The sequence below is a fragment of the Diabrotica virgifera genome, chromosome 2, assembly GCF_917563875.1.
Source record: "Diabrotica virgifera virgifera chromosome 2, PGI_DIABVI_V3a".
NCBI classification, from domain to species: domain Eukaryota; kingdom Metazoa; phylum Arthropoda; class Insecta; order Coleoptera; family Chrysomelidae; genus Diabrotica; species Diabrotica virgifera.
Window position 1 is genome coordinate 226,541,733 of NC_065444.1, and position 23,848 is coordinate 226,565,580.

Here is a 23,848-nt window from a genome sequence, read left to right on the forward strand (position 1 = left end):
GATACTCGTAGCTGTAACTTAGTTTTATTTAATACATCAAGGAATATATTAAGATTTGGGTCGGTTTCGTTGTAAATTTACAACTTTGCGATATCCATATGTAAACTGAATATGCTGGTTGTACAAATATTGCTGAATAGAAGCCGGTTCTGAACACATTATATTTTGCATACAGAGTCAAAAATAGTGTGTTCGCTTTATTAATTTATTTAGAATATGGCACACAATAAGAACACATTAATAAAAACCATATAAAACGTTAAGTGGAGTATTAAACAGGCGTCAAATGTATCAACATAAACTAAAAAAATTTCAGTCCTATACAGGATGTAACGATGGGCCTATCAGCGATCACCGACAAGGAACCGAGCCCGCATCAATTCAAACGCAGTCTCACTAGACTCCCTCCACTACCGATGGAAGACAGGTGAGGGACCGCCGAAATGGTATTTATGAAGAGAGCCGAGGAAGAACTCCCGGCTAACCAGTGTACTGAACTGATAAGCCAATCTGGACAAAGGAATTATGTAGTAAAGAGATGCTTCGCTCGTAACTAAACAACATTCGTGTAATCGTGTAGTAAACGGTTGCGGTCATCTCCGATCCGGAGTTGCTGTATGGGTATCTATGTAGTTATTGATATTTTGATTGTGAGAGTATGTGTGTTTACACTTGATTGAAGTGTAATGAGGTGCGAGTCTATGCGTAATTACTTATTGCATTACATTAATTGAATTAGTTTTCTTTTGATGGTAGTAGTAGCACTACGACGGATATGCAAGGTGGAGAACATTAATAACTAGGTAAGAAACAGAAAAGTAGAATGGAATGGCAACATAAGTCAAATGACAACATATAGAGGAGTAAGGACGGTGAGAGACGGTTCCTCAATAGAAAAACGATCAGTGGGAAGACCATGAAAACGGTTGAACACCAACTTACTGGAGGCATATTGAAAAAAAAACGGACAGAGTCATGTCTAGATAAAAAGAAGAAAAACAAGAAGCCTCCTTTTCACATAAAATTATGATTGAAGAAGCATTGTGTTAAAGCTTTAAGTAAACGAGGTAACTGCTTTAAATACATGTGCGACAAATTTCTTGAACTTTCTGAAACTAAACTTAAAGAACGACTTTTTGTAGGACCTCCAATTCGAAACTTAAGTCAGATAGATCGTTCCAGTATATAATGACATAGAAAAATCTAAAGCATGAAGCTCTTTCGTAGAAGTTAGATGGTTTCCTTGGAAGCAACAATTCTCCAAACTACAAAACAAATTGTAGCCAACACGATAGAAAATATTTAAAAAACTGGGATGAAATGTGATCGTCGTTCATTTTCTGTATTCGCACGAAGTTAGTTTTCCCAAAAATCATCACACAAAGAAGATGGAGAGAGTAATGATGGCTGATTACCGTTGAAATTAGAAGAGTGACTGGCTCACAAAAATTAACAAAAAACCACGAGATGTAGATATACAGACAAAAAGAGAACGATTTTATTAAAAACCCCTCAATTGTCCAACTTGATTTTACTGCATTGTTTTAAAACAAGTCAGTTTTGCAGTGTAATTTTGTATTAAATATAGTGTCAATAAATACTTGCTCAGTCTTTTTAGAAGTTTATATAAAAAATTTAAACCCACTCTATCTGTAAACCTGATGTGCTGAAAAAATCAAGCTCAAACTAGTCATCAGCACACACCCTTTTATAAGAGCCGGTATAGGTGAAATTTGCTAATCATTTTAGGCACGATAAGATCCTATAACTTAAATAGTAGAACCTAAATGAAAACGTATAAACACTGTGCCGTCACTTTTTAGTCGCACATGCGTCGACAGTGGCGCATCAAACTCTCCGTTTATGGACGGGATAAATAAATTAAAAGGTACCCTCCCTCACTCCCAGAATTATTTTTTTTTTCATTTTTATAAGTTCTATGTGATAATAATAATATCTTATGGCATTTACATCTTTAACCCTGTTTCAAGTAACTAGTGTCGATGTACACTAGCCCAGGGGGACCGACGGCTTAACGTGCTCTCCGAGGCACAGTAAAATGGCTCGTATCATTTTTAAAAATGAAAAATTTTTTGTCATTGGCAGGGCTCGAACCCACGTGCACTGGTGTATGAGGCCAGCGATTATGCAGTTGCGCTACGGCCGCTCTATTTTTTCTGTGTGATTAAAATAAGAATCAGCGTAATTTTAACCCACCACCCCCTTCCCCTTTCCCCCACCATCAAAAACTTTATTTTTCGTTTTTATTTTTTTAGGCAGGATCCAATTAATTTTAAAATTTCAAAAAAATTCAGGCTGAGGCTTTTACAAAACATGTCTATTTTCTATGGATCCGTAGATTTATTGTACATATCCTCAAAAAAAAAAATTTAATAATTTTTTTGGAAAGAACGTAAAACTTTTTTTTTTGGAGGTATCTCAAGTTTTTTTAGATTTTTCAGTAAGGTTCACCACCTTCAAAAATCCAAAAAAAAAACTATTTTATGTCGTTTTTAAGAGGTTTGAAAGTGTTTCTCCCATTTTTAAATGTTCCAAAAGACTCAGTTACTCCAATTTACATATAACTCTATTTTGAAGCCTATAAACTAGGAACAATCTCCAAAAACCCAAAAAAAAACAGTTTTTTTTGGATTACTAAAGGTGGCAAACCTTACGGAAAAATCTGAAAAAAATTAAAAGCATAGTGTTTGATAAAATACACAAAAAAGAAAAAACACTAGACTTCCTGACACCTCCAAAAAACAATTATATGCTTTTTTCCAAAAAAATAAATTTTTTTTGAGGTTATATACACTTAACCTACGGATCTATAAAAAATAGATATGTTTTGTAAAAGCCTCAACAAGGCCTATGAATTTTTTGAAATTTTAAAATTGATAGCATCCCACCTAAAAAAAAAATAAAACCGAAAAATTAAATGTTTGATGACGGGCGAAAAGGGAAAGGGGTGGTGGGTTAAAATTCCGCTGAGTCTTATTATTTAATCACATAAAACTTAAACAAATGAAAAAAATTTAATTCTGGGAGTGAGGGAGGGTACCTTTTAATTTTTTATCCCGTCCATAAGTGGAAAGTTTGATGCGCCACTGTCGACGCATGTGCCACTAAAAAGTAACGGCACAATGTTCATACGTTTTCGTTTAGGTTCTATTATTTAAGTTATAGGGTCTAATCGTGCCTAAAATGATTAGCAAATTTCACCTTTAGCGGCTCTTAGTATATTAATTACTGTAGGACATCTGCTAAACAAATATTGTCATGAAAAATTGTCTGTTTGTGTAATTTATAAATTGTTTACAATAAATTAAAAAATAGATATTTTTATTATTCAAACATAAAAGTATAAAAGATGTGTGATCCACATCCACAAAAGTCCACAAAATGTTATTTGGAATCGAATTAAAAGATTACCGAACAAGCTATTTTATTCGGATTTTTTACCATTTCCATCACGATATTTAAATAATCCAGTCAGCCACTCTCCGTCTGGTGATGGTTTGAGTGGCAGCGCGTTTAGGATATTTACATTTGGGAAAACTAAACCCGCACCTAGATCCTATCAATTTCTCACAAAACCCTTCTCCACCGACTCTAGGACATACTTACACAGCAATTCAAGTCGTACCGTCTTTTCTGACGGTATCATCAGCTTGGTGTTACTGGCCTGGCACTTGTAACTCGAATTGTGATGATCTCTTATCACCCCGACGATTTTTAACTTATGTACCATCATGTGATTTCCTATCTCTTCTACGCAACCTTTTGGATCAACCTCTCGTTCATGAACCACGAGACTGTCAGATTATTTCCCGGCACTTGTTCTTAGAGCCTAGGTCCTAACAAGGGACTGGCAATTATTACGCAGTGTTAAGTGCAGTATACTGTCATCAAGAAAGAAAGTATATCATGTGTCCTTCAGTGTAAAGCTTGCTGATCTGAAAAAATCTTAGGCTCCACACAAAATGTGCTTTCAGCATGTCGAACTACTGAGAAAATGAACAAAAGGTAGGTACACTTTGTTCCTTACTGTTCAATATTCCTATGGTATGGACGGAACCATAAAATCGTAGAGACGACTGTTGCTTTTGCTCCTTCGATGTTAAACTTCCTTTCTTTTGCTTCCTTCAATTCGAAAAACAAACATACAATTCAGTATCCTGATTTACCGTCTGCTAAATAATGTATACCTCATGGATTAGGAATTCCCATGTCTTCACCTTTTGCTTGCCAACAGAAATCATCAGATGAAATTAACATTATATTAAGAAGGAATGGCCACTCATAGGTAGCCTTGCACAGGGACAAAATAAAGTGAAGCTTGATGCATTAGTTGACCCAAAATTAGTTGTTTTTCCTCCTCTTCACATAAAGAGAGGATTGATGAAGCAGTTTATCAAAGGTTTAAGAAAACAAGTTGAGTGCTTTAAATACCTGGGCGACAAATTTCTTGCACTTTCTGAAACTAAACTTAAAGCAGAAATTTTTGTGGGACCTCAAATTAGAACCTTAAAGTCGGACATATTCCTCCAAAATATAATGAATCCAGGATGAATTAGAAGAAAGGAGTTCTTTCGTAGAAGTCATATACTGTTTCCTTGAATACCACAAGTTTTCAAACTACAATCAAATTGTCAAAATGGTAAATTTCCAACATTGTCAAAAATTATAAAATACTGGGATGAAAAATATTATCGTCATTCATTTTCTGCATTCCCACGTAGTTCATTTTCCCGAAAATTTTCACATAAATGATATGGAGGGAAGGGAGGGAGGTTACTAGGGAAGATGGGATGTTTGAATGATAGCTGATTATTGTTGGACTTGGAAGAGGGACTTGCACAAAAAAATTAACACAAGGAAAACTGCGACACAGTTTTCACGAAAAAAGGGACGAATTAAAAAATATCTATTGCCCAGCGTAGATTATATTGCATTTTTTTAAACAGCAAAGTTTTGCAGTGCAATTTTCTATTAAATATGGTTTTAATAAATATTTGCTCAGTATTTTTGGCAGTTTGTATAAAATTTTTTAAACAGGCTTTATCTGCAAACCTGAAGTGCTGGAAGCACTGTAACTATAGGGCACAAAAATATAAAAGTATAAAATATGTGAGATTGTGCGCCCACAAAATGTTATTTGGGATCGAATTACAAGATTACCGAAAAATCTATTTTATTCGGATTTTTTACCATTTCCACCGCGATATTAAAATAATCCAGTTATCCCCTGTCCGTCTGGTGATGGTTTGAGTGGCAGCGCATTTAGAATATTTACATTTGGGAAAATTAAACCCGCACCTAGATCCTATCAATTTCTCACATTACCTTTCTCCACGGACTCTACGACATACTTACACAGCAATTCGAGTCGAACCGTCTTTTCTGACGGCATCATCAGCTTGGTGTTACTGGCCTGGCATTTATAACTCGAATTGAGATGATCTCTTATCACTTCGGCGATTTTCAACTTATTTACCATCATGTGATTTCCTATCTCTTCTACGCGACCTTTGATCAACCTCTCGTTCATGAACCACGAGACTGTCAGATTACTTCCTGGCACTTGATCCTAGGGCCTAGGTCCTAACAAGGTCCTGGCACCCTTTACTCAGTGTTTAGTGCATTATAATGTTATCAAGAAAGAAAGTATATCATGTGTTCTTCGCTGTAAAGCTTGGTGATCTGGAAAAATCGTGGGCTCCACACAAAATGTGCTTTCAGTATGTCGAACTACTGAGAAAATGGACAAAAGGTAGGTACACTTTGTTCCTTACTGTTCAGTATTCCTATGGTATGGACGGAACCATAAAGTCATGAAAACGACTGTTACTTTTGCTCCTGCGATGTCAAACTTCCTTCCTTTTACTTCCTTCAATTCGAAAAATGAACATACAATTCAGTATCCTGACTTACCGTCTGCTAAATAATGTATACCTCATGGATTAGGAATTGACATGTTTCCACCTTTTCCTCCCCAACAGAAATATTAAGAAGGAATGGCCACTCATAGGTAGACTTGCACAGGGACAAAATACAGTGAAGCGTGATGCATTAGTTGACCCAAAATTAGTTGTTTTTGCTCCTCTTCACATAAATAGAGGATTTATGAAGCAGTTTATAAAAGGATTAAGAAAACAAGGTGATTGCTTTAAATATCTGTGGGACAAATTTCTTGCACTTCGGAAACTAAACTTGAAGCAGAAATTTTTTTAGGACCTCAAATTAGAACCTTAAAGTCGGACATATTGCTCCAAAATATAATGAACTTAGGATGAATTAGAAGAAAGGCGTTCTTTCGTAGAAGTAGTATACTGTTTCCTTGAATACAACAAGTTCTCAAACTACAAACAAATTGTCAAAATGGTAAATTGCCAACATTGTCAAAAATTATAAAAAACTGGGATGAAAAATATTATCGTCATTCATTTTCTGCATTCCCAGGTAGTTCATTTTCCGGAAAATTTTCACATAAATGAGATGGAGGGAGGTTACTAGGGAAGATGGGATATTAGAATGATAGCTGATTATTGTTGGACTTTGAAGAGGGACTCGCACAAAAAAATTAACAAAAGGAAAACTACGACACAGTTTTCACGAAAAAAGAGACCAATTAAAAAAATATCTATTGCCCAGCGGAGATTATATTGCAATTTTTTAAACAACAAAATTTTGCAGTGTAATTTTCTATTAAATATAACCAGTAAATAAACCAATTTTTATAAAAATTTTTAAACAGGCTTTATCTGCAAACCTGACGTGCTGGAAGGACTGTAACTATAGGGCCCAAATATAAAAGTATAAAAAATGTGAGATTGTGCGTCTACAAAAAGTTAATTGGAATCGAATTACAAGATTACCGAACAAGCTATTTTATTCTGATTTTTTACCATTTCCACCACGATATTTAAATAATCCAGTCAGCCCCTGTCCGTCTGGTGATGGTTTGAGTGGCAGCGCGTTTAGGATTTGGGAAAACTAAACCCGCACCTAGATCCTATCAATTTCTCACAACACCTTTCTCCACGGACTCTACGACATACTTACACAGCAATTCGAGTCAAACCGTCTTTTCTGACGGCATCATCAGCTTGGTGTTACTGGCCTGGCACTTGTAACTCAGAGTATAGCGCAACATAATGTCATCAAGAACGTGTAAAAACAGTCTTGATATAAGCAAGTATATCACACTTCCTTCGACGTAAACTTGGGGATCAGGACAAACCTTGGGCTCCAGACAGCATGTCAGTAAGTCGAGCTACTAGGAATAAAGTCAAAAGATAGTTACATGTAGTTCCTTACACTTTGGCATTCCTATGGTGGAGATGACCATTACTTTTGCTCTTGCGATATCAAGGGCTTCAATTCAAAAAATAAACATACTTAAAATTCGGTATCCTGATTTACCGCCTGCCTAACGATTTATACCTCATGGACTAGGAATCCCCATTTCTTCAGCTTTTGCTGGCCAACAGAAATCATTAGATGAAATTAACATTATATTGTGACGAATTACCGACAGCAAATAACAGGTTCCGCCTCGACAGCCAGTCACGTACGGAAACATCTGGAAGGATGACTCAGCGAACAAGCAAGGAAAGGATTACTCGAGAAAGTTTGACTACGCATTACTAGGGGTGGGCGGTTCCGTTTTTCTGGAACGTTCAAGAACATGGCTGGTATTTTTGTATTCAATATAAAAGGATGTGGATTTTTAGAAGTGGTTAGTCTATAAAATAAATTCGTCTGTACATTTATATAACTAAAGTATAGTAGACAATTATAAAAAATAGGATCAAATATGATGGTTGAATTTTAATTACTGGATTCTCATGTTGCCTACTTTCCCGAAAATCATGGAGCTGTTAGCAGGAAACAGGGAGAGAGATTCCATCAACATAAAGGAGAGGGGGAGACGGAACGGTATTAAGGACCATGGGATATTAGAATGGTGGATGATTACTGCTGGATCTTGAGAGGGGACTTGCTCACAAAAATTCACAAAAAAGAAAATACGACATACTGTTTTCACGGAAAAAGAGAACGATTTTATAAAAAAAAGAAACCAACGATTGGCCAGCTATGATTAAACTACATTGTTTTTTTATAAACAATCCAATTTTGCAGGGTAGTCTTCTAATAAATATAGTTTCAATAAATAGTTTCTCAGTATTTTTGGCAGTTTCTGTGAAAAATTTTCAAATACACTATAGTATATGAAAACCTAACGTGCGAAAAAAAACTAAGCGAAGATTCGTGATATTTGAAACAATTTTTCATATAAAATAAGTGTTTGTTTAATTTATAAATTGTTTGAAATGTATGAAAACAACATAGATCTCCGTCCTATTCAAATACAAGAGTATAAAAAATGTGAGATCGTGCGTCTACAAAATGTTATTTGGACTCGAATTACAAGATTACCGAACAAGCTATTTTATTCGGATTTTTTACCATTTCCATCACGATATTTAAATAATCCAGTCAGCCCCTGTCCGTCTGGTGATGGTTTGAGTGGCAGCGCGTTTAGGATATTTACATTTGGGAAAACTAAACCCGCACCTAGATCCTATCAATTTCTCACAATACCCTTCTCCACGGACTCTACGACATACTTACACAGCAATTCAAGTCGAACCGTCTTTTCTGACGGCATCATCAGCTTGGTGTTACTGGCCTGGCACTTGTAACTCGAATTGAGATGATCTCTTGTCACCCCGGCGATTTTCAACTTATTTACCATCATGTGATTTCCTATCTCTTCTACTCGACCTTCGATCAACCTCTCGTTCATGAACAACGAGACTGTCAGATAGAGATGGGAAAAACCTACCAGTTATAATCAAAACCCGGTTTTTTCTTCTGCAATAATCGGTTTTTCAGGTTGTTTTTCTGTCACGGTTACAACCGGTTTTTCCTTTTTAAAGTAATAACCGGTGCAAAACCGGATAAGTGAAAAAAATATTGAATTCAGAGAAAAAATGTAAAAAATTTTTTGCCCACCGCGCGAAAATGAGAAATTTTAAGCTGACTGAAACCGATTTCACAACACTGATGACTGATTGCTATATATGGACTGATATCCATTCGAATGGAGTATCGCAAACTGAAGCGCAATGTAAATGTAATCTATTGGGTATTGGCTGTGATTAAAAAAACCGGACACCGGTTTTTGGAACAACCGTTTTTTTGACCGGTTATAACCAGTAGGTTAAACCGTAGGAAAAAAAACCGGTATAAACAAAACCGGTTTTTTGCCAGCAACCGCCATCCCTACTGTCAGATTATTTCCTGGCACTTGGTCCTAGGGACTAGGTCCTAACAAGGGCCTAGCACTTGCTACGCAGTGTTTAGTGCATTATAATGTCATCAAGAAAGAAAGTATCGAATGATTCCTTCGGCGTAAAGCTTGCTGATCTGGAAAAATCTTGGGCTCCACACAAAATGTGCTTTGAGCATATCGAGCTACTGAGAAAATGAACCAAAGGTAGGTACACTTTGTTCCTTACTGTTCAATATTCCTATGGTATGGACGGAACCATAAAATCATGGGGACGACTGTTACTTTTGCTCCTGCGATGCCAAACATCCTTCCCTTTGCTTCCTTCAATTCGAAAAACAAACATACAATTCAGTAATTTGATTTACCGTCTGCTAAATAATGTAGGTACCTCATGGATTAGGAATTCCCATGTCTTCACCTTTTACTGACCAACAGAAATCATTAGATGAAATTAACATTATATTAAGAAGGAATGGGCACTCATAGGTAGACATGCACAGGGACAAAATAAAGTGAAGCGTGGTGCATTAGTTGACCCAAAGATAGTTGTTTTTCCTCCTCTTCACATAAAGAGAGGATTGATGAAGCAGTGTATCAAAGGATTAAGAAAACAAGATGATTGCTTTAAATACCTGTGCGACAAATTTCTTGCACTTTTTGAAACTAAACTTAAAGCAGAAATTTTTGTAGGACCTCAAATTAGAACCTTAAAGTCGGACATATTGCTCCAAAATATAATGAACCCAGGATGAATTAGAAGAAAGGCGTTCTTTCGTAGAAGTAATATACTGTTTCCTTGAATACAACAAGTTGTCAAACTACAAACAAATTGTCAAAATGGTAAATTGCCAACATTGTCAAAAAGGTAAATTGCCAACATTGTCAAAAATTATAAAAAACTGGGATGAAAAATATAATCGTCATTCATTTTCTGCATTCTGCACATAAATGAGATGGAGGGAAGGGAAGATGGGATATTAGAATGACAGCTGATTATTATTGGACTTAGAAGAAGGACTCGCACAAAAAAATTAACACAAGGAAAACTACGACACTGTTCACGAAAAAAGAGACCAATTAAAAAAACATCTATTGCCCAGCGTAGATTATATTGCATTTTTTAAACAACAAAGTTTTGCAGTCTAATTTTCTTTTAAATATGGTTTTAATAAATATTTGCTCAGTATTTTTGGCAGTTTGTATAAAATTTTTTAAACAGGCTTTATCTGCAAACCTGACGTGCTGGAAGGACTGTAACTCTAGGGCACAAATATAAAAGTATAAAAAATGTGAGATTGTGCCTCTACAAAATGTTATTTGGAATCGAATTACAAGATTACCGAACAAGCTGTTTTATTCGGATTTTTTACCATTTCCATCACGATATTTAAATAATCTAGTCAGCCCCTGTCCGTCTGGTGATGGTTTGAGTGGCAGCGCGTTTAGGATATTTACATTTGGGAAAACTAAACCCGCACCTAGATCCTATCAATTTCTCACAATACCCTTCTCCACGGACTCTACGACATACTTACACAGCAATTCAAGTCGAACCGTCTTTTCTGACGGCATCATCAGCTTGGTGTTACTGGCCTGGCACTTGTAACTCGAATTGAGATGATCTCTTGTCACCCCGGCGATTTTCAACTTATTTACCATCATGTGATTTCCTATCTCTTCTACGTGGCCTTCGATCAACCTCTCGTTCATGAACCAGGAGACTGTCGGAGTAGGTCGACCTGAAAAATGTGCTCGAATTCATGAAAAATGCCTTCGACAAGACCTCTCGAGATATCTTGATACGAGTTTTCAGCGAATTTGATTGGAACATTCGGAATAAGCAGGTTGTTAACGTTCTCGAGAAGTATGTGGGTAAGTAGGGAATTTATATATTTTTAAAATACGTACAATGCAAGCATTTAAGGTGGATATTTGAATAAAAATAAAAATGTTTTTCGTACTTCCGGGCCTAAAGTGACAACTTCACTCCCTTGTGACAGGTACTAAAGTGTCACATTTAATCCCTCCGGGATTAAATATTGACGAAACTCCCGGAACGATTAAATCACAAACAAACGAATTTAAGGGATATTTTATTGAAAAATATAATTAATTAGAATGGTAATTAACGTTAATATTCAAATTAATATTGTGACAGTTCGTCATATTGACCAGTCTTTCCTGGGTTAATGCAGCAGGTAACTGACGAGTAACAGATAGGTCCTTTTCATATTGAACTGGTGTTTGTTTCGAAGATCCTGCGGAAACAGGAAGCGAGAATGAGGACTGTGGCATAACTATAGTGGACGAATCGGCGACTTGACCAAATATTTTATCTGAAATTTTTTGTTTATTTTTAATAGACGATTCAATATATCCCTCGGCCACGTTGGAGGATTTCCATCCTCCATGTCTCTTCAGCACGTCTATTGTTGCTCCCGAATCAGCTAACAAAGACGCAGATGTGCGTCTAAAACAATGTCCCGTATAAGACGTCGCATTTTCTAATTTCAAGAAAGCTGCTATTTGCCGTGGAATTGTACCAAACATGTTTTTTCCTACTACTCGCGTAGTACATTCTTTGTTGATGTATTGAACAAAAAATTTTGAATGAGTTGTCCCTGTCTTTCGCAATGCCACATATTTCCGAAATATCGCCACAAAACTGATGGCACTGTTTTTTGAATTTTTGATCACAAAATTTCGGTCAATTTTATTTTTGGTGTTTCTAATCGCAATTAGGAAGGAATCGCCCAAATCTCTCACATCGTCGATTTCTAAATCAACCAACTCTTTTCCACGACAAGCTCCCGCAACGCCCAAAATAAGTGCAACCTACAAAAAAATTGATTTCTTAAAATTTCTGAATATAAACAAATTTCCAAATTTACCTTAAGCATTAAATATTTATCATCCGGAGCCTCCCGTAAGAACTGATCTACCTGCTCAGACGTGAGAATTCTTGACTTCTTTGGCTTAAATCCCTCATTTCTTCTCTTCAAAAAAGCTAATAATTTTGGAAATTTACTTATATCAATATCTTCTCTAATGTTAATAACCGATTTCAGCATTGAGTAATGTGCCCAGAGAGTTGAGGCACAAACCGCTTTTGATTTATCATCGAAGTAGACTAACAGCGCATTTTCAGTAGGTTGTCTCACATTTTTTAAGCGGCACCACTTTTTAAAAGCATCGTACTGCTGCTCGTATAGTTTTCTAGATTTCGGTGGTAACAATTCTTCACCTACTTCGGCTGCTCTTTTATCAATATCAGATACACCTTCTTCACTCATGATACCAATAATTATCAATAACAATGTTTCTTTACAATGACACTAGTAATGACAATGTTTCTAAATTATAACTGTCACAACGCAATGTTACTATGGTAACTTATTTTAAAGACAGTTTATTAAATGAGTTGAAGAGAGAAAAAACTGATTGAAATTATTGAAATAATTAATAAAATCATACCGGAAGTACGAAAAGTATCGTATATACCTTGCGACTGAAGTACATTTAATCCTTCAGGTAAATTATGGCCCTCCCTGCGGTCGGGCCATAAACTTTACCTTCAGGATTAAATGTACTACTTCAGTCCCGCGGTATATAATGTACTATTGTATGCGAACACCAGTAAAAATAATAAATAAATATGATCTTGCTTGAGAGCTTAGGGCTAAATACCACAGTCAATTCTGCCATATTTAAAAAGAATATAGTCCAGTACTTTTTATAACTGCACTGATTGGTCTGAATAGGCGAGGAAATAAAGCACTAAAATCGCCTAAACCTCTAACTTTTTAAAGTAAGACGAATCGTTATGAAACCTTTTGCATTTGATTCAGTAGAACATCAGGAAAATTTTTGAACACTTGTCATGAGAAAAAAATGAAAATTGCATTGTCGTAGGTGAAAAATGCATTTTCCAAAGTACAGGATTATTCACTATATTTTGACCTCCCTGAAAACTGCTTTATTTAAAGAATTAAAAAAAAATGTAAAATACAAAATGATCGATCAACTATCCTTATGGGAGCTGGTGACTGCATGTACATCTTTAGCTGTGGAACAGTTTCAATGGCTGTTATGTAAGTACATACCAATTACTAATAACTTTATATTATGTCTTTTGATCGCATACTATCTTGTCAGAACTCCATCATCCCTTAACTAGTTGAGGAATGATGGTAGTATATATATTAAAATTATATACCAAGCAATTTTCATCAGATTGGTCGCTCCCAATGACAATAGGTCTCATTTTTACATACTATGGAAGGTTGAGTTCAATACTACACAGTTGCTTGGCTTCATGGTGTGTGATTAAAACCAAGACAAAGTTGTTTTTAAGTTTTATATATATGTGTACATGTCTCTCGTTTTGTGTTTTTTAGCTTGTAGTTTGTATTGAGAAGACTTTTTTGTACTGGGCCTGATGATGAGTCATATATTGTAAGACTCGAAACCGGTTGCCCCACGATTATGTAACAACTAATAAAAATACAAACTAAAGATTGCGAGTATTGACTCAATTACCATATCCAATTGTATAATGGACTCGCATTGGCAACCCTTTCATCATTTTAAAATACAAAAGTTATTCAATTTTTAAATTATGATTCTTTGACATATATATCGTAATAGTGACGTCATCCATCGATTATTTTTTATATGAGGATAGGGTTCGTGTGCTAGCTCATTTGAAAGGTTATTCAATTCCCTATTCAGTAGCCAGAATTTTTTTTAAATTAAAGTAATTGACACAAAAAGAAGAATGTATGCAATTAATTTATCTCAAAATACATTCTATTGCTATCAGAAAACAGAAATAAATGTTTATTGAACAAATAAACATTACTTTTCACTTAAATTCAACCAATGTTCAAGCTGCCACCCATCTAATCTGCCTCTTGGCAGTTTGAACATTGAACTTAAGCAAAATGCAATGTTTATTTATGCAATAAACTTTTATTTTTTTTCTAACAGCAGTAGAAGATATTTTGAATTGCTGATGCGTCATTCCACCAAAATAATATGAAAAATTATATAATCTGTTTGTAGACAATAATTCCTACCCTCCTGCAATGTTAAAGCAACTATTATATAACACTCCATCTGTCACATCAGCTATTATAATAATGATATTACAGCTAACAATGATAATGTTGTCATTCTGAAAGTGGTTTTATTCGTGTCTTTAGTATTCATTAAAGAGATTATGCCAACCTTAACACGAATTATAAAAAAATGAGTTAAACATCAAAATAGCTAGTAAACCATTAGTAACTATTAATAACCTATTTTCAAGGATGGGAGATAGATTACCAAAGAAGGTATTATCAAAGTAGTTTACAGTATACCCTGTATTTATTGTGACAAGCAATACAAAGGCCAAACAACTAGTGAAGCTAAAGATCGTATTACCTCTCATAAAAGTGATTGTAGATTGTATCCACATATGTGCTCTTTAGTGTTACACATGTTGTGAATGAAGGCCATAATATGGGATTTGAATCTGTAAAAATTTTGGTAAATGAAAAAAAAAAATTATCACGAAAGGATTTTTCTTGAAATGGTATTTAGTTATCAGAATGAACAGATAATTAATAAATGAACAGATATTAAGCAATTAACAGAGATCTACTCATTCCTATTTGAAACTGACAAAACCTTAAATGTCAATATTGATTTTAGTCTAGGTTCTATATGACAATAATCTATATCTTTTCTGTCAAAATTGACAACATATTGACATAATTGTTTCTAAAACCTATCTGTGTGCATATTATAACACGTTGACGGACAGAACGTCCATTGACGTCTAAGTTCCATTGATATAATTTGACACAACATCTATAGACGTTGCATTTTCCCTATTCTACTTTGCAAAATACATATAGTGTCACAACACTTGCTTAGGTATACATTTGACACACTGTCCGTCAACGTGTTAAGAGTATATTAAAGTATAAGAAGTGGATATTGAACTCTTTGAAACACGCGCGATTTTTCGAAATAGAGGAAGTGTTTTAAAGACAAGTTATCCACGAACAATATATGCTATTTTTTTATTGGTACACTTTGAAATAATGTATTATTACTACAAAAAATTAAAATAAGAGCTAATAGTGTAAAATGTTTGAATTTGTGATGTACATCAGTATACCTTTCGTAATTATGGAAATAAGAAAATCAAAATTAATTTGCAATCTGTCACAAGAATGTTTCAGATATTATTGGGAGTGCTATTAATGGAAGTACAACCTCATGGGCGACCGAGAATGTCGGTAATAATAATTTTAACAGCATTTCCTCTGATTTCAAAAACGGAAGTATAAATATTTCAAACAATACCAACTGTAACTTTCACATTCATTTAAAATATTAAGATTTTCAAATTCCTGAATAAAGCTTTTGATAAATTTGTTGGTTATTTATATTTAAATATTTATGTATTTTGTATTTTTTATATTTTTTGATTTAATAACATTCATTGCAATGCTCTATTTGTAAAAGGCGCTTTTATTTTGTATATACATATGTAACATTTTACAAAATCCTCAAATTTCAGCAAGTTGTCTTGTTTTTAATAACTAATTTCACCATTGTACACAGAACGTAATAATGCTCGCTACAATACATTAAATAACGAAAACTTTAATAATATCTGCATCAATGAAACTCAGAATAGTTTGGTATTAATTTTCGGTATAAATCAAAGCTTGAGGCCTTTGATATTCTGCGACATCTAAAAAGTCATCAAATATTGTACGGTCCATAAGTACACGGACACACTAGTTAACTAACAGTGTTTCTCTGTTGCGAGCTCGAATATAAAGTTCTACATTTCAAAGCCGTTTTCGCTCAACGGAAGTTTGAGGGTGATTGCGGTACGTATATTTACTGTTTGCTAGAGACTGAAATTTGGATACCGCTTTAACAAGTAACGACATAAAGTAGTGACAACAGTTCTGGGGAGGACAACGTAATTTCATTTTGTCAAAAATTTGAATTGTTATTTGCGTACGGGATTTGTTTTTGATATTACCAATACCATACTTGGCGAATATGTCTAATTTCGATTCAGACTATCATTACAGGCTCTCCTGAGGAGAACAAAAATTCGAAATTGTCCATAGAGAGATGGTAATGATCTCTGAATCGAAATTAAATATAAAGTGCCTTTATCTACCTGCGTTTGTACTGACGTATTGAGTACTAGGAAACAGATTTGTTGATCTTTGCCTCGCTGAATTGATGTGTTGTGGAGTGCAACTATATAGACTCCCCATGTCTCTGCATTCATTACCCTTTATTCCTTGCAAATTTTAGAAGGATGGGTAATAGGTATAAGAGAGAATCTGTTTCCAAATTAGGAAATCCAAAGATTTTATTTGTAAATATTTATTTGTTTGAAAATGGAGTCTTTTGTGTTTCGTCGTTTCTTTCCTTTTTTACTTGCTTTCTCCAGTTGTTCCATTCTATCTTGTAATTGAAGACCTTGGGACCAGTAGGGGACATGCCGCAAAATATTATTTTGGAGAAAACAACATTTTAAACTTAAAAAAAAAATTGGAATAAATCCTTTGTATAAGGTATAAAATTTATTAAAATCCCTAAAGGGCTACATCAGAACAAAACGTTTTCGATTTTATTACAAAATCATCATCAGTGTAAGACCTAAAAGTAAGTATAACCTATTTTATTAATGTAAAATTGATATTTAAATTCTGACTAAGGTTTAAAACAAGCGGTTATACTCACAGTCTGGATACTAGCTAAGCCACCAAAGAAATATAGGGGTAATAACCCTTGAAATATAAAATTTGTGAAAAACAATGTGACAATGTGACATAATAGTTACCATGTGTTACCCCAGCCAACTGATTGTGATACGATATTTTTTAAAAATTTCCAACAGTAATAAGTTATTACTAATAACTAACATCAACCAAGATGTGGCTATAATAAAGTTTACCCCAATTATATAGGTTGTATTAAATGATTTTTTTAATGTGGATGGAGAATTAGCCAGATTGTGTGCAACCATCTATACATAATAATAATGAAAATAAATCAATTAGCGAAAATGGATCCATTTATATATAGGAACATCTGGGACCCAGTAATTAAGTGGGAAAATTTTTTTGCTACGATGTTTTATTTATGTGTAAAGGTTGATGATTGTGGTTCGCATTTAAAATGGAAGCGAGTCCAACTGTGTTGATGAAAGTTGAGTTTACTATGAATGAAAATGGTTTAAATGTACTAATTGAAGAGTAAATTAGATAGTCTATTGTATGTGGAGGTCTGATATCAAAGTAGTGTTGAAATTATGATAAGTAGTATAATTTACAGGAGGAGGCTGATATGATATAAATATATGTAGGTTGGTTGGCTATAGATAGGTGGGTGTATCAATTGGAAGTAAAAATAAGGTATCAATTGAACTCGTAACTGGGGTAGAAATGTGAGGTCCTTTTATGTAACATAAACATCTAGGACTAAAAAAAATGTTTCAAGAATTAGGGATATTTTTAACAAGTTACTAAGTTAAATTGAAAAGGTTTAAAATTGGATGGATGTATGAGGGTGTTTTGGAATAAAGCTGGCATTGTTGGTAAATATTAGTTAATAACTAAGGAAAAATATATGGTTTGATATCAAAATTGTTTACTGTAATGAGGTGTGATAAGAAACTACAGGAAAACTTTTCTTTCCTTGTGGATTTTAAACATATTTTCAGATCCTGAAATCCAATTTTTACATTTTTCTGGGAAGTAAGGTCCACAATCGTTTGGAAATATGTTATTAAATACACAATAAAAGTAACACAAACGTTTGTTTTACGGTTTTTGAGATTTTGAACATTTTTGAAAACATATGAGGCTTATCCCCTTTTGTAAAAAAAATTATGTTCTAAAAAATGAACTCTAGTCTTTGTCATCTTCGCTTTTATTTAAAAACGGATTTTGGTCACTTTGTTTCACAATCAAACTCATCAAAGTCCATTTTCCGTCTACATGCACCGGAATGTTTCGCCGCCATGTTGATTACTACTGTGGCTTGTCTCCTTCTGTTGCAATATAAAGTAATGGTGACGCAACGGGTCTTACTACAGCGGCTCCATTTATGAGAAAAAAGCTGAAATTTTCTGTTTGTGACATTAATATGGTCTTAGAGTGTGCGATTTCTACTTCACCTCATTTTTGATGAAACTGTGGCTTGTCCCCTTCGGATCCCAAGGTCTTCAATTGTTTCACGTCGTTTTTTCTGTTTTCTTTGTTTTGTTCCTACTCCATTTAGACCAGGAAGGATCTGTTTTTAGGTGGATGTGAAAGGTGGCATTCGGATTTTTGCGGATAAAGTTAGGTGATAACTTCGTTAATAATAATTGACTTATGCTCCTTCTCAAATATGCCCGGAATATTAATAAAAAAAAAAAAGAATGTGTGTGTACTTTGTACGCACGTAAGAAGTTATACTTCTATTATATGATTATATGATTATAAACGAAATTAATATACTTTTTATTTATATTTTATTTAAATATTAAATTAATTTTACTTACTCTTCTCAAACATTTTTATTAAAACAGTGCCAAAAATTAAAATAATAAAAAAATAAAACACACACAAACACATTAAAAATGCCACAAATGATTTCTGAACATTAATTGTCGGAAAAATTTTTAACTAAATACGTATTTTCTGAAAATAAAATTATATAATAAATATACTTACAATCATAAAATGTAAAAAAAAATAAAAAAATAAAAGTTTCTATTGGGATTCGAACCAACTTACCACGCGCCTGGTATTTGCGTTGTATTGGGATTCACTCGCATTAAAACCTCGCCACAGAGACAGCTTGTCATTATGTGCGAAGATCGTCTAACTAAACAGATTAACCTTTTGACATTTTTAACTTATGTAAATCAAATTATTTTGATTTTGAATTGAAATGATTTAGAATTGAAAAAATACAACAAAACATAGAGTAAGAAAACAATATATTAGGTGAATATTGATAGAAATTTTGATGGTAATCAAATTATGTAAATAAAAGTATTACATACTACTTATGTATTTTGGTAGGTTCAGGGTAGGTATCGGAGCCCGTATAACGACTAATAAATTTCGCAATCACTTGCGTCGTGCAAAGTGGCTATGTTAAAATATCATAACAAAATTTGATCAACTATTTATAAAACACTTACCAGTGAAAGATTCTTTAGTTTTGAATAAGCGAGATCTGCGGCACTCATACTAGTCACAGTTTGATGAGCTTTCACATTGGCATGCAACAATCATCTCTTCTATGTAAATAAGTCCAAAAATATAATATGAAAACTATTTAAAAAGGCAGTATAACCATTAACTAACTTTTTGTTTGTTGTTTCTCTTCCTACAAATTTTAAAACGCAACAAGCATACATTATAACCAAACCACAGTCCCACAGCTGTGCCACAGCTGCCATATTGGATAATTTTTGTGATGTCATTTGAACATCCAATCAGAACAAAGTTATAATGCGCATGCGCCCGGTCGCTAGGTTTTACCATATAAAATTTCACCGTCATTACGCCCGTAAAGAAGTATAACTTCAAAAATATTTAAAAATTTCAAAACGTTCCAATTTTTTTTTGCTTATAACTTTAAAACGATTCATTTTGGAACAAAGTCAAATTCAAAACAAAGATAATTAAATTTTCTATCAGGTAAGAGTAGTTAAAATGTGGTAATTTAACACACTTGCTGCAAGATAGCAATAAATATAAAATAAGGGGGCAAAAGAAGCCTGTCTTTATTCAATGTTTTTCCATCACTTAGGTTGCACTTAAAACCTTCCTAATTCGCTTATAAAATGTTTGTAATGTGCTAAAACCGTCCACCTAATTTCATTAAAATTGACTTACTAAATTTTGCATAATAATTTTGCAATCTAAACTTTTTTTAAAAAATTTAAAATTTTTAAAATCTTGCACAACAAAAACTAGAACATACAAAGATTTGTCAATTTTTTTACATATAAAAAAGCACTCCACCTATCTAATGCACTTTACATAATTGAAATCGGATTATTTAAGCAGCCCCAGCCATGTTTTAAAGTTATAAACAATTTTTTGGCTTATAAACAAATTAGTGCTGTGTCCAGGAGGGGGTGCTACGGGCTCCTTTATTTAGATGGACTAACCCAAGATTTTTTTATATATTTTGACCCGTAGAACACGAATTTTTTAGGTAACAGTTGATCCGGATGTCGATAAGATTGTTATAAAAAAAGAAATTGAGGAATTACATAACATCGATTTTTCGCAAAATGAAACGTTTTTTTTGTATTTCTTAGGTAATTCTAAGCAAAAAATGTTCTTACAAGTTTTTTTGTAGGATGCATAATTTTCGAGATAAACGCGGTGGAACATTAAAAAAATCGAAAAATTGCAATTTTTGAACGAGAATAACTTTTGATTAAAAATAAAATAGCAATTCTGCTGACAGAATTTGAAAGTTTAAGTCAAATTATACCGGTTTTAATTATTTGCATTGCTAAAAATTAATTTTGTTATTATTAAACAAAGCTATTTGTTTATAAGCCAAAAAATTTTTTATTATTTTAAAACATTGCTGAGGCCCATTAAATAATCCGATATTAATTCTGTAAAGTGTATTAGATAGGTAGAGCACCTCTTTATATTTCAAAAAATTTGCCAACTTCTAAATGGTCTACTTTTTGTTCAGAAAGATTTTAAAAAATTTGATTTTTTTTAAAACATTTACAATGCAAATTTATTATGCAAAATCTATTAGGTCGATTTTTTGGTAGACCATTTAAGTAAGTTATAAGAATTTTTTAAGCGAATTACTAAGGTTCTAAGTGCCACCAACCAAAGTGGTTAAGAAACATTGAATAACAACAGGCGTATTTTGCCCCCTTATTTTGTATTTATTGCTATATTGCAGAAAAGGTAATACCTTAAGGCATTTTTGACCAGTCGTATATCATACAAAATTCAATTATCTTTATTTTATTTCTCTACGACTTTGTTCCAAAACAAACCGTTTTAAAGTTATAAGCAAAAGAGCAGAAAAAATCGATGTTTTTCGAAATTTTTAAATATTTTAATTTTTTTTATTATTGTTCCGGGCATATTTGAGAAGGATCATAAGTCAATTATTATTACTGAAGGTGTCACCTAACTTTATCTGTAAAAATCCGAATGCCACCTCTCACATCCAAAAATACACGTTTTTTTAAAGATTAGTCCTGGTCTAATTCAGGAGCACGTCCGTGATATAACTCATATTGACTTTAAATGTGCTACTAGTACTGTACCGATACAGAAACACTTTAATTTTTTTAAAGTTCCATTTCACTTAGAGACCAGAAAAGGTCTTGTCTCACCCTGTATTAAAGAACGGCGCTCCGTTCCCAAAATCATTGTGATATAAATTTCAAGTCTGTTTATAATATTGAAAAGCACTTATGAGTATGAGTTTGAATAATCGCAGAGATCGTACGAAGAAATGAAAATTTATGATGAGGCGATATGACCATAACGATTTCGCCAAAACAAACGCTTCAGTTTTATTTCATGGAAAGTAAAATAATAACAAAGAGTTACTAATGGAATTAGATCATTAATATTGGTATGAATAGTGGGAAAGTGTCTTGAGTTTGCTTTGCTTTTCTTTCACTTGTCTTTATTGCTTCCAAAAATTGCTGATATTAGCATAGAGGATAATATTCGTGATATAAATTTTCTGTGGTTGGTTGAGATAGATCAGGATATCTCATTGTAATTGGCTTGACTAGATGTTTTGTCATATGTTTGAGAGAGGTGTTATGTTTTCTGGGGGTTGGAAGTGATCCAAGGCGATCTAAAAAATCATTATACATCTAACTAGAGTGATCGGTGGTCTATTTCATGGTGCCGCTGTTTAGCTGGTGTGAAAACCATCATGATGTAGTTTTATGTCGGCATGTATTATATTTCGGTGTGGAAAACACCTCCAATTTCTTTGGTAAGCAATTAGGGGTTAACTAAATGTTTTGAAGCAATTATTAGTAATTAAAGAAGTGAAATGAAGTCGTTATTTAAGTTAAAATTGTGTAATGAAACAGTGCAGTTAGCAGAATAGAAAACAAGTCACTGTAAGCCAATTTTTTTGAGCGTAAAGTCACTACAATAAGTCATGAATTGCTGAACTTTTCAAACTATATTCATAAAAGAAGGGTCAAAAATGTGCCATCATAGTCCAGGGTAATAAGGTTTTTTCCATGACACTCGAGCAGCCAGGGTACTGAAGCGTTTTTTCGACAGGTAATACCTATAAGAGCAAATTGTAACTATTTCCTGCGTAGGATCTGGCGGCCATTTTTATTTATAAACAATTAACTGTCAAAAAATGGCATTCTTCCCTATTTTTTCAAATCAATGGAAAACGGTGAAACTTATGGTTTTTTAGTACAAATATCTTTGAGATTATGGAAAAAGCTTTAAAATGACGTATTACAAAGTTTGATATACTCATTTATTGTTAATATAATTAAGAAAAAAGGTCGGAATTGCAAAAAAAAATTAATTTCGCAATATATATTATAAAAATTAGTGTACAGCTTTGAAATTTTTGTCATATAAGGGTTCTTTGGTGCTTAATATGTGATAAAAATTTCAAAGCGATTCATTCAATTATTTAAATTTTATTCAAATTGTTTATCCCAGAGAGCATTTTTTTGCAATAACATAAGTCAGAAAAAAATGAAGTTAGAACCATTACATAGGTGTCAAATGAAAGAGCATGAGCTATATTTTCAACTTGGTTTAAAAAAGTGAATAAAAATGCATTTATTAGCAATAAATAATTATGCCAAAATATCGTCTTTCCTTATAAACTTTTTATTTTTTTATATAAGAAATTATATATATTTATTACAATTTTTAATCAAGTATGATATAAATAACATTACTTGGTAGTTGTGCACTTAAAACAGGGTAAAAAAAGTTATTTTTTTTGGAAAAAGTTATTCAAAAATTTATAAGGGAAGATTTACATACTTTTGCATAATTATTTATTACTAATAAATGCATTTTTTATTCGCTTTCTCTAAAACAAGTTGAAAATATAGCTCATGCCCTTCCATTTGACACCTGTGGAATGGTTCTAACGTCATTTTTTTCTGACTTATGTTATTGCAAAAAAAATGCTCTCTGAGAAAAACAATCCGAATCAAATTTAAACAATTGAATGAATCGCTTTGAAATTCTTATCACATATTAAGCATCAAAGAACCCTCATTTAACAAAAATTTCAAACCTGTACACTAATTTTTACAGCAGTTATTGCGAAAATAATTTTTTTTGCAATTCCGACCTTTTTTCTCAATTATATTAACAATAAATGAGTATATGAAACTTTGTAATATGCCATTTTAAAGCTTTTTCCATAATCTCAAAGATATTTGTACTAAAGAAATCAGAAGTTTCATTGTTTTCAATTGATTTGAAAAAAAAGGGAAAATGCCATTTTTTGACAGTTAAT

At 33.2% G+C, this 23,848-nt stretch overlaps 1 protein-coding gene across 2 annotated transcripts in view; it reads right to left on the reverse strand.

Annotated features, from left to right (window-relative positions):
• Window positions 1–23,848, reverse strand: part of LOC126880447 (synaptogenesis protein syg-2-like) — an 832,444-nt gene that overhangs the window by 276,453 nt on the left and 532,143 nt on the right. The window contains exon 4 of one of the 2 annotated variants that reach the window (XM_050644308.1): window positions 10,837–11,040. In XM_050644308.1, coding sequence (XP_050500265.1) covers window positions 10,837–11,040 — 204 coding nt within the window. Of the gene's footprint in view, window positions 1–8,637; window positions 8,768–10,836; window positions 11,041–23,848 lie in introns of those variants that run through there. The other variant, XM_050644310.1, reaches the window with a different exon arrangement.